The sequence below is a fragment of the Centruroides sculpturatus genome, unplaced genomic scaffold (genome assembly GCF_000671375.1).
Source record: "Centruroides sculpturatus isolate CEXI.00-Female unplaced genomic scaffold, Cexi_2.0 scaffold1343, whole genome shotgun sequence".
NCBI lineage: Eukaryota > Metazoa > Arthropoda > Arachnida > Scorpiones > Buthidae > Centruroides > Centruroides sculpturatus.
The window spans coordinates 67,072-80,644 of record NW_019385600.1 but is presented as its reverse complement, the minus strand read 5'-3'; the positions used below and the strand labels follow the sequence as shown (position 1 = coordinate 80,644).

Here is a 13,573-nt window from a genome sequence, read left to right as displayed (position 1 = left end):
GAGTTACTCTATTAAAAATTTACTGTTTTTAAGTAACGAAAAATATAAATTTTTATTACATAAATAAATATATAAATTTGTCTTACATATTGGTTATATTTTTTTTTAATGGAAAGTTTTTTCTAATTGGGAAAGCGATTGGCAAGGTACGAAGATCATCTCTTGAAATGACATATTTATGCATTTTTTCTTTACTGATAAACTGGACAATCACAAATTTGGGCATTATATAAGCGAATTTTTCTTTATTCATTTTCTGAATGGCTTTCGGCACACTCATTAAATTGTTACTTTCTACTATATTTTGTTTTATAGTTCTGATATTTTCAGACTTCGACACCTGGAATTAATAATTACATCGTCATTTGCAAAGCTATTATAAATTATGAAAATTCAAAACACTTACCAAGATTGCTTTCCAAGTAGCAAGCCCTTCGTATGTTCCGCATGAGTACTTACCATTACGTACAAAAACGGCGAGTTCCTGAAAATCTCTTGGAAAGGATTCAGTTAAAGGACACGTCATAAATGACATTAATGCTCCGCTGTAACCACATACCAGAACAACAATCGATAACCACCACGTGCCTATCATAAATCTGGAAGCAAACCTTTTCAACTTTTCTACGTTTAGTCCTAAATGGCATTAAATGTATACATATAATTTTCAAACCTTTGGTTTCACCATAATTAAAGATTTTCACCTTGCCCCAAAAATGTGCAAAATAAATTCCAAAAAATTCGACAACGTGTCCAACGTTCTCGAGTTTGCACTCCAATGAACTCCTTTCGAAGAACTGTATGTAGGGCCAGACCAAATATTAATACACTCAGAAATACAGCGATCCATATCTATTTCATCAACGATATAATTACACATTTAGGTAAGTAGGATTCGAGATATTTTATAGTTACTTACTTCTAAGGAAAATGGCCTAGATAGAGAATTCCAATCAGAAACCTTATCTGGTGCTTTAATGATAAAAACTTCTGGAAAGGTTGCGAAGACAGACGAAAAGTCCATCGCACGAAAACGATCGTAGTTAACTTCCACACCAGAAAAACAGACATCAGCTTTCTAAAATTACAAGTTTAATTATTAAAGACTGAATTGTTTTAAATTTATATCTTAATTTTAATATATCAAACAATATTTTCTGTATTAATAAAGTTGTTGTGCACTGCGAAATTTTGATCGGTTTTCTGTTAAATTTTCTTATTATTGTACGAGTAAGAGGGTATTGAATTATAAATGGAACGATAAATATATAAGAATATAATATACATTTTGTACATAACCTCATGTTATATGTAGATTCCGCATTTTTCAGTCTGTAAAATGAGTTAATACTTCAACAATAGATGTTTAGTTTATTGCGATAATTATCAATTACATACTTTACTCAAAAGAATAAAGTAGTTTATTTGTAACTTGATACATTACATTGCTTGTATATAAAAAAATAGATTTTAAACTGTTGTTTTTGATAAAAGAGATAATTAGTAGTGTTGCAACGAATAGTATATTCGGCCTCAGGCCGAATACCGCGTAACCGAATAACCGAATATTCGGCCAAACTATTCGGCTCGATTAACGCACGTACGAAAATTGGCGCGCAAACCGCATTATGGCGAGGACCCTGCTCTCTATTGGTCTGCTGTCACTACGCTTTGCCAATCGCGTGTAGCGGACAGACAAGAGAGTCGCGGCAGTAATCATAAAGTAAGCATAAATGATGATATCAAATGTGGATAACAATGACATGACCTACACGCGTAAATAATGGAAAAACAACAGAGAAGGACCGCCAAGTAAAAATGTGAAAATAAATAAGAAATTGAGTCTATAACATAATCGAACAAGTCGAGGCAGCTTATTGGCGCGAAATTCGCGGCCGTCAATGCCAAATAATTATTGTCATAGACTTCGGAAAGCTAAATGCTTGTAATGAAAGTCACTTAGTGTGCACGGGCGATAGCCTGGGCCAGTTCGGGCTACCGAGCTGTCTCGAATCAGTGAAATCATATCTGTGACTTATACCGACGTCCTATCTGTCTGTTTTCTCCTTTATCACCAGACTATGAGTCACGTAATTGTAAAATGGGAAATCTGAGACAGAAAAGTGACGAATCGAAAGTATCGTGAGCGTATATTATGATGTATGCATAGGCATACATGGATTAGAGCGATAGAGGAAAGAGAAAGGGAAGAGCAAAGACAAGCGCTTAAAAAGAAAGATAGGCAGGGTCGGACACTCGGATGTGCGACGATTCTCGGACGAATAGGTATGTTCGTGTGCTGATCTTTGTAATTATAAATTGTGAATACGTGTGACTAATATTGATATTTTCTTTTTTATTTTGTGCATGTTGTAAGTTATAAATAAATGTAAACAAACAACACTAACCCGATAACATTAGATCTAAATACCAAAATGATTAATTTACTGTACTTTTGTTATTTATTACTCCTGTTTACCTAAAAACAGGAGTAAAAACAGGAATATTTAATCACTATTCGGCCGAATACAAAATTTAGGTATTCGGTATTCGGCGAATAGTGATTAAATATTCGGTATTCAGCCGAATAGCGAAAAATAGGCCGAATAGGCCGAATACCGAATAGTAACCGAATATTCGTTACATCACTATTAATTAGTTGTTTGTCTAATGATTATTTTAGATGCTAACTTATTCTAGCTACACGAATTTTATATTTACTCACATGGTAAGCAAGTTTTCCTGATATTCCCGTCCAGGTTCCGTTTTCATTTATGAATCCTAAATAATAATCTATCGGGTGCACTATAAAATAACTAATTAAATACAATAGTTAGAAATATATATAATGAGATAAATTACAAAAAATATGAAATGTATTTTNATAAAACACACATCAGCTTTCTAAAATTACAAACTTAAATATTAAAAAGTAAATTGTTTTAAATTTATATCTTAATTTTAATATATCAAACAATATTTTCTGTATTAATAAAGTTGTTTTGCACTGCGAAATTTTGATCGGTTTTCTGTTGAATTTTCTTATTATTGTACGAATAAGAGGATATTGAATTATAAATGAAACGATAAATTTATAAAAATATAATACACGTTTTTTACATAACCTCATGTTATATGTAGAATCCGTATTTTTCAGTCTGTAACAAGAGTTAATACTTAAACAATAAATATTTAGATTATTGCGATAATTATCAATTACATACTTTACTCAAAAGAATAAAGTAGGCTGACTTTATTTGCAATTTGGTACATTATACAGTAGAGCGTCGTTTATCCGAATCAATTGGGGACTGGGGTTGTTCGGATAACTTATTTTTCGGATAACCGATTATGTACAAAAAATATATTAACCTATTCCATGTTGAAATTTTTTTTTGTTTCGTGTTACTTCGCGTTGAATTTTCGTCGATGGTAAGCCTAACAAANGAAAGTACCAGAAGATATTTCGATACATATTACCGTTTTACAAGCATTTTTTCATAAATAATATATTTGTTCAAACGGTTCTTTATTATCAAATTTGAAAAGTCCGTACAACAAGAATTATTATTTTCATTAAAAATTTAATTTTTACGTTTTCTTTTAAATGCATATTACATATGTGAGTTCTTTAACCTGTCTATACTTCAGTCGTTTGGTAACGAATTTAGACATCATTCAACTTTTTATTTATTTATTGTACATTCAGGTTATTAGCTCATAATATTCCATTTTCTCTTCGGTGATAGAAGTAACCGGAGTGATGACGAAACATAAATCTTGTACAACTGCTGCTAATTTCAATGTCACATTAAGAAACGTAAATTCGATGTCATAGGGTTAAGGTTTTTAATGTTAAATTCTTAACTAAAACATGAATTTTTAGAACATAATTCTGATTTTTTTAAACTAATTATTTACTTGAAAAATGGATATATTAAAATAACAACGTATATTCCCAATTTTCATATAAAAACTGGCTGTAAGGCAATGATGCGATTATTCTATGTGCAGTTTATAATCAAAGTAGTTATTATACGTTAAAAATACTTATCTAATGAAACAATTAAACAAACTTAATATATAAATTCGATCTATTAAACAAATAATTGTCTACATGACTACTTTTATAGAGTATCGTTAATCAAAATGAAAATTAATATAAAATGATTATTTATTATGCAAAATGTAAGAAATTAAATAATATTTAAACTTTACTTATTATAGAAACATAAAAGGAAAATCAATTAATCCTGATATACCCTGTCAGATAAATTAATTAAGTTAAACTGAAAATTTCATAAAACCTGTATATGTGCAGATTTTAAAGAAATTTGAGAAGTTTCTTCAAACAAGTTAGATTCTAACTCAAAATTTATAAAAACTATTTAAATTCATAAAATCAATTAGAGTAGAACCCCTATAACGCGAATTCATATAATGCGGATTCGTATATCGCGGCAAAAAAATTGCGATTGTATTCGTATTAATTAAGACCCTAAAAGACTCATAAAATGCAATAAAACGTCATCGCCGACTCGTGTCGCGACAGGATTGGTGGAATCTGGACCAATGGTGGACGAGCAGCCGAACTACTTAAACGCTACTGAGAGTTTAGGCGGGTAAGTTGAGTTTACTAACGTCTGTACAGTATACAAATTAGGTACTGTAAATGTAATACAGTACTGTAATTTTATACATTTCTTGTGATAAAAACGTTTCTTATTATACGGGCATAAATATTATTTTTATTAATGATGTCTCTAAAGTTCAGCGAATTTTTCGCAGAAAAATAATTTATTAGAAAACGTTTCAGACGTTTGGTGCGCTGCTCTGCGAAAAAACAAGCTTTTAATTAAGCGATGGCGACGTCGAACGGTGCACACTCGGTAAGTAATCCTACAATTTTTTCTTTATAGCATAGTTTATACGGATAATTCCCAAAAAATTATACATGTTTTGGAAATGTTGAATCGAATTAGTCTAGAATAGATTAATTTTATGGAAGAAAACCTTCCAAACAGCCGTAGTCCGTAAACTGCACACGTGTCGGAATGTGATTGGCTCACGTATTTAAGGATTCCTACAACGCAAAATTCGTATAAAGTGGAACGTATCTACCGCATTATAGGGGGTCGACTGTATATGTTACTCGATTGTTATAATCGAAAATAACAATACCGTATTATATACCAATTGTTATTGTGATAAAGATGTTGTTAATCATTTTTTACTTGATAGTTATAAATATTTTATTGAATAAAATTAATAGTTATGTAGGAATAGATATAAATATAGTTTCTAATAATTGTAGATATTTTTTTGTCATATTTGTGAGGAGAAATTTCAGCCGATGAAATCACAGTAATGAATCACGAACATTTAACAGGAAATTTTAGAGGATGAATACATGATAATTGTAATTGAAATTATTGACCAAAAACTTATATTTACTTTAAATTTTTTAAAATTTATTAACGGTTATGAAGGTGTAATCTTTTCTGTCTGTGAGTTCTTTAACCTGTCTATACTTCAGTCGTTTGGTAACGAATTTAGACATCATTCAACTTTTTATTTATTTATTGTACATTCAGGTTATTAGCTCATAATATTCCATTTTCTCTTCGGTGATAGAAGTAACCGGAGTGATGACGAAACATAAATCTTGTACAACTGCTGCTAATTTCAATGTCACATTAAGAAACGTAAATTCGATGTCGTATGGTTAAGGTTTTCAATGTTAAATTCTTAACTAAAAAATAAATTTTTAATACATAATTCTAATTTTTTAATACTAATTATTTACTTGAAAATGGATATATGAATATAATAAGGTATATGTCCAATTTTCATATAAAAACTGGCTGTAATGGAATGATGCGATCTCTCTGTGTGCAGTTTATGATCAAAGTAGTTGTTATACATTAAAAATACTTTTCTAATGAAGCAATTAAGCAAAGTATACGTCATAAGTTAATATAAATTCGATCTATTAAACAAATAATTGTCTACTTGACTACTCTTAGAGAGTATCGTTAATCAGAATGAAAATTTATAAAATGATTATTTATTATGCAAAACGTAAGAAATTAAATAATATTTAAACTATATTTATTATAGAAACTTAAAGGGAAAATCAATGAATCCTGATATACCCTGTCAGATAAATTAAGTTAAACTGAAAATTTTATATTACATGTATACGTGCAGATTTTGAAGAAATTTGAGAGGTTTCTTCAAACACGTTAGATCCTAACTCAAGATTTATAAAAACTATTTAAATTCATAAAATCTATTACAGTAGAAACCCCTATAACGCGGGTTCATATAATGCGGATTCGTATATTGCGGCGAAAAAATTACGACCGTATTCGTATAAAGACGCTAAAACACTCATAAAATGCAATAAAACGTCATCGCCGACTCGTGTCGCGACAGGATTGGTCGAATCTGGACCAATAGTAAACAAGCAGCCAAACTACTTAAACGCTACGGATAGTTTAGGCGGGTAAGTTAGGTTTACTATCGTCTGTACAGTATATAAATTAGGTACTGTAAGTCTAATACAGCACTGTAATTTTATACCTTTCTTGTGAAAAAAAACATTTCTTATTCAACGGCCATAAAAATTATTTCTATTAACGATGTCTCCAAAGTTCAGTGAATTTTTGCAGAAAAATAACTTATCAGAAAACGCGCCAGCCGTTTCTTGCACTGCTGTGCAACGAAAACAAGCTTAAGCAATGGCGTCGTCGGACTGTACACACTCGGTAAGTAATCCGACAATTTTTTGTTTATAGCATAGTTTATACGGATTATTCCCAAAAAAAATATACATGTTTTTGGAAATGTTGAGTCAAATTCATCTAGAATCGGTAAATTTTATGGAAGAAAACCTTTCAAACAGCCGTAGTCAATAAACTGCACACGTGTCGTACTGTGATTGGCTCATGCATTTAAGGATTCCTACAACGCGAAATTCGTATAAAGTGGAACGTATCTACCGCGTCATAGAGGGACGACTGTATATGTTATTCGATTGTTATAATCGAAAATAACAATACCGTATTATATACCAATTGTTATTGTGATAAAGATGCTGTTAATAATTTTTTACTTAATAGTCAAAAAGTTTTGAATATTTTATTGAATAAAATAAATCGTTACGTAGGAATAGATACAGATATATTTTCTAATACAGTAATTGTAGACATTTTGTGTCATATTTGTGAGGAAAAATATCAGCTGATGAAATCACAATAATAAATCAGAAACATTTAACAAGAAAATTTAGAAAATAAATACATGATAATTGTAATTGAAATTATTGACCAAAAAATTTATTCATGTTTACTTTAAATTATTTTAAATTTATTGACAGTTATGAAGGTATAATATCTTTCCTGTCTACTTAACCGAAAATATAAAAAATTGGAATTATATGGGAATAATATTTGACGAATAAAAAATTATGTTAAGTGGGATTTAATAAGTCAAAGAAGTGACTTAATTCGCGAGTTTATTTCTGAATTTGCGAATTTTTTAAACTGAGAATTAATATAAAATATTATATAATTTTTACTTTATTCATAAAAAAATCATATTAGACACACAAAATAAAATTTAATTTTAGAGTACAAGTATTAGACAAAGAATACATGAATAATTTTTTCGAAATATCTCGATTGGAATAAAATTGGTAAATTTTAATTTCTCCAAGACAAATTTGTTAAAGAGTGTGTACGTAATTTAGATATGAAAACAGTTTTAAAATACCAACTATTAATTAACCTCACTCCACATGAGCTAAAAGATCAGGTACAGTAGGATTTAGTTTCCCCTTCTTAAGAACTGAGCATAGTTTAAATCTTAATTTTAAAAATTATTTTTCTTGGTGTTTTGTTTTAAAATATAAAAAATTAGATAAAAAATATATTTTTAATAACTCACATACTTTTTTTAGTCAGTGTACTGTACTTCATGATATTTGTAACGTTTTTGATGATATGATAATGAATTTAAGTAAGAAAATTAAACGTATGTGTTCTTATTAAATGCAAAATTATTTATGTAATCTTATAAAATAAAAACTTATAGCAGATCTAAAATATACTCCAAAGTGTAGCAAATTACTAATATTAATATTATCACAGATTACCAGATACACAGCTCAGTAAATAATTTTCTAGTAAAAAACCATAAATGTTGTTAAAGCTGTAATATGAGCTATTTATTATCTGCTTTCTGTAAAATTTGCATTAATGTATTACTACATTGTACACAGAATACAAATTTAAAAATAATACAAATTTTTACAATCATTTCTAGCAATAGAGTCGTGCTTTTCATCTATCTAACTAATTTCAGGAAAGAATTTGAATTTATATAACTTGACTTTGCAAACCGAAAGTTCCTGTATAGTTTATTTGGGACTGCTGCTCCAAAGCTAGCCACATCCACTTTCTGCTTTCATGTGTCTGTCTTCGTTTGAAGCTTAAGAATGGACAGACAGTCAGAAAAACAACAGTGAAAATTTATACGTCCACAATATTTTAAATATTCAGTCCAATTAAATAAGCTGTATTATTAATTTTTTTTAACATATACCTTGTATAAATTATTTATAATCTTAATATTGTATTTTCATAGGTGAATAATGAATTTAGATATTGATAAAACGTATTATATAGTTTGTTATAGATTTATTCATAATTTTATTTAATTAATACACATTCGTTTGCTTGCTTGCATCAGAAGAAAAGCAATAAGGATATAATAATTCAGTTGACTTCAAATATTTTAATACCCAATTTAAAATTTTTGCAGTAAATAATATATTTTAATGCAAAAGAAATTTATAAAATACTTTTATATAAAATGTATACATTTTAAACAAATAAAATTAACATAACAACAATTATTAGTGTTAATTAGTCTACAATAACGAATATGAAGTTTACGACTATTATTAAGTTAAATTTTACATCGTATTTAATTATAGAAACATGTTATATTTATAGTTAATTTCAAAAGTAAGAAGCTATACAAAAGTATAGTTTTTCTATAAACTTGAATTTTCCATTCATTGTGCAAAATACGAATTTATGAAATACCCTAAAGAATAATCTTTAGAATTTATTGAGTATTATTCGTATTAAAACGATATTTATTATTTACTGTAATTAATTGACAGTGCAAAAACTACAAAGATTTGTTTATGTGCTTTAAAATATATATCTATATCTATATATATAAAAATGGACGTGTATGTCCCTATATTTCACTTATCCTCCAAAACTACACATCGCACGTGAATGGTGTTTGTATGTGGTAGTAGCCCCAAGTCTCCATTCGTGCACTATGGTGGTTGCGTCTCGATAGCTATAAAGGTACGGGAGATATGGGACTGAAAGTGGTTTTCTATTTCGAATGTTATGTTCGAATTTGTTAGAATTTAATTCGAACATAAAATTCGAATATTGGTTCAATTATAAAACGATTGTAAACGTTCCAGAAACGTTTAAAATAGTTCGTTTGACTGGACGTGAACAGGAGACGTTCAGAAATAGAATGGAAACCAGGTCTCTAATTAGTCTGGAAACGGGGAACCTAATTCCTGCATTCTGTGAAAACGGGTAAGATTGGCTATAATGTAATTATCTTAATCTTCGCTATCGTTACTTTTTGCCCACAAATAAAAACCCAGCGAAGCGGTTCCTTGCAGCTAGTTATGAATAAAGTTACTAATAGGATGAATTTAGCAAATATCAAAATTAATAAAGCTTTTTGAAAGTCATATTGTTAATTATTTTTGCAAATATTATTTCAAATGTTAAGCAGATTATAGACAATAAATATCCAAAGAACATAAATAACAATAAACTTTTAATATCTTCGATTGATAAAGCTTGGAATTGCGATGAGGACGGTAACGATTTTTCAGTTTCTAAATGTAATAATTTTTTTATAATTCCAGCTTCAAACAAGCGAGTTACTCTATTAAAAATTTACCGGTTTTAAGTGAGGAAAAATATAAATTGTATTACATAAATAAATATATAAATTTGTCTTACGTATTTGTTATATTCTTTTTGAATGGAAAATTTTTTCTAATTGGAAAAGCGATCGGCGAGGTACCAAGATCATCTGTTGAAATGACATATTTATGCATTTCTTCTTTACTGATAAACTGGACAATTACAAATTTGGACATTATATAAGCAAATTTTTCTTTATTCATTTTCACAATGGCTTTCGGCGTAGTCATTAAATTGTTGTTTTCTACTATATTTTGTTTTATAGTTCTGATATTTTCGGACTTCGACAGCTGGAATTAATAATTACATCGTTATTTGCAAAGCCATTATAAAGTATGAAAATTCAAAACACTTACCAAGATTTCTTTCCAAGTAGCAAGTCCTTCGTATGTTCCGCATGAGTACTTACCATTACGTACAAAAACGGCAAGTTCCTGAAAATCTCTTGGAAAGGATTCAGTTAAAGGACACGTCATAAATGACATTAATGCCCCGCTGTAACCACATACCAGAACAACAATCGATAACCACCACGTGCCTATCATAAATCTGGATGCAAACCTTTTCACCTTTTCTACGTTTAGTCCTAAATGGCATTAAATATATACATATAATTTTCAAACCTTTGGTTTCACCATAATTAAATAATTTCACCTTGCCCCAAAAATGTGCAAAATAAATTCCAAAAAATTCGACAACGTGTCCAACGTTCTCGAGTTTGCACTCCAATGAACTCCTTTCGAAGAACTGTATGTAGGGCCAGACCAAATATTAATACACTCAGAAATACAGCGATCCATATCTATTTCATCAACGATATAATTACATATTTAGGTAAGTAGGATTCGAGATATTTTATAGTTACTTACTTCTAAGGAAAATGGCCTAGTTAGAGAATTCCAATCAGAAACCTTATCTGGTGCTTTGATGATAAAAACTTCTGAAAAGGATGCGAAGACAGACGAAAAGTCCATCGCACGAAAACGATCGTAGTTAACTTCCACACCAATAAAACACACATCAGCTTTCTAAAATTACAAACTTAAATATTAAAAAGTAAATTGTTTTAAATTTATATCTTAATTTTAATATATCAAACAATATTTTCTGTATTAATAAAGTTGTTTTGCACTGCGAAATTTTGATCGGTTTTCTGTTGAATTTTCTTATTATTGTACGAATAAGAGGATATTGAATTATAAATGAAACGATAAATTTATAAAAATATAATACACGTTTTTTACATAACCTCATGTTATATGTAGAATCCGTATTTTTCAGTCTGTAACAAGAGTTAATACTTAAACAATAAATATTTAGATTATTGCGATAATTATCAATTACATACTTTACTCAAAAGAATAAAGTAGGCTGACTTTATTTGCAATTTGGTACATTATACAGTAGAGCGTCGTTTATCCGAATCAATTGGGGACTGGGGTTGTTCGGATAACTTATTTTTCGGATAACCGATTATGTACAAAAAATATATTAACCTATTCCATGTTGAAATTTTTTTTTGTTTCGTGTTACTTCGCGTTGAATTTTCGTCGATGGTAAGCCTAACAAAAACTTTCTAAAATAATAATTGTGGCCATTGTATCGTTAAAAATAATTTTTTATTTTGTACAAACAAAATAAAAATATTGAAAAATATAAAAATTAAAAAAATATATACTTTAGAAGTTGATCTAGTATCAAAAACGTTCGATTCAGCACGACACACAGTCCTCAGAAAAACACCACACAAAAGTACCAGTGCTGCCAGCTAAAAAAATTGGAGTAGCCCAAAATATAGCCAAAGATTGCATCGCCACAACACTAGAAAAAATTTAAATTTGCCGACTAAAATGCTTTCGGATAATCGACGTTTCGGATAAACGACGCTCTACTGTATTTCTTGTATTGAAAAAAATATAGATTTTAAACTATTGTTTTTGATAAAAGAGATAATTTGTTGTTTGTCCAATGAATATTTTAGATGCTAACTTATTCTAGCTACAGGAATTCTATATTTACTCACATGGTAAGCAAGTTTTCCTGATATTCCCGTCCAGGTTCCGTTTTTATTTATGAATCCTAAATAATAATCTATCGGGTGCACTACAAAATAACTAATTAAATACAATAGTTAGAAATATATATGATGAGATAAATTACAAAAAATATGAAGTGTATTTTGAAGTTCTTCCGATATTTATTATAAAATAAAATGTAGATTATTGGTTAAAACCCTCTATTAAATAACATATTGCCTAAATTTACCTAAATTTTAGTTTTTCCTGGATAACCTTAAATAAAGGAAACCATATTCCACCTGTTAGTTGTGTTTCCGTTTCATCAAATTTCATAAATAATGGATGCTGAGAAAACATATAAAGATAGTTCACAAAGCCCATTTAAATGGTTAGATAAATAAATATTATGTAGTTATTATATACTTATAGAGTAAAAACAAAATGGATACCTGGATTCCAGCTACTCTCCAAACGTTGGAATTGTTGGACATACCTATTAAAAGTATTTATTATTTAATTATAAAAGAATTCTATGGTTATATCGGGTTAAATTTTATCATATTGTTTTATTCTCGTATACTACAATTAATGATAATATATGTCAAGTGTTACATAAATATTTGTATAATTATTTCTTTGTCATGTGAGCGGTAATAACATAACATTGGGCAGTAGTTCTATTGTTGTCTCATAAGCAGAAAACATTTATATACTGTAATTGGAACATCATTTGTAAGAGAAGTTAAATAATATATATTTCTGTTATGATACCTGAAATGTAATTACAGTAGAGCGTCGTGTATCCGAATGAATTGTGGAGTGGGGTTATTCGGAAAAATCAATATTTCGGATAACCGAATATGTACTAAAAAATATATTAACTTATCCCGTCTTGACATTTTTCTTTGTTGCGTGTCGCTTCGCGTTGAATTTTCGTCAATGTTAAGCCTAACNCCTGGGTTCCAGCTACTCTCCAAACGTTGGAATTGTTGGACATACCTATTAAAAGTACTTATTATTTAATTATAAAAGAATTCTATAGTTATATTGGGTTAAATTTTATAATATTGTGTTATTCTCGTATACTACAAGTAATGATAACATATGTCAAGCGTCACATAAATATTTGTATAATTATTTCTGTCATGTGAGCGTTAATAACATAACATCGGGCAGTAGTTTCATTGTTGTCTCATAAGCAGAAAACATTTAAATACTGTAATTGGAACATCATTTGTAAGAGAAGTGAAATAATATACATTTCTGTTGTGATACCTGAAATGTAATTATACAGATTTTCAATGATTGAAAGTGAGATAATGTTCATCTAATATATAATCGAGACGGGTTGATGATGATAATAATAATAATAATAATAATAATAGGTGGTCCCAGTGATTATCGGCGCACTGTGGGCTGTGCTAAAAGATCTTAGTGTACACTTACAAGCCATAAATATTGACAAAATTACTATCTGTCAGTTGCAAAAGGCCACCATACTTGGATCTGCTCGCATCA

General features: G+C 29.2%; 1 protein-coding gene across 1 annotated transcript; it reads right to left on the bottom strand.

The window, feature by feature from the left end:
• Window positions 1-2,686: 2,686 nt before the first annotated feature.
• Window positions 2,687-11,479, bottom strand: LOC111640476. Its single transcript, XM_023386485.1, has 5 exons — window positions 10,907-11,479; window positions 10,692-10,839; window positions 10,394-10,623; window positions 10,074-10,327; window positions 2,687-2,816 (listed from the first exon to the last, which is right to left on the bottom strand). Exons 1-5 carry the CDS (start codon window positions 11,009-11,011, stop codon window positions 2,687-2,689), a joined length of 867 nt encoding a protein of 288 aa, XP_023242253.1. The 5' UTR covers window positions 11,012-11,479.
• Window positions 11,480-13,573: the final 2,094 nt, after the last annotated feature.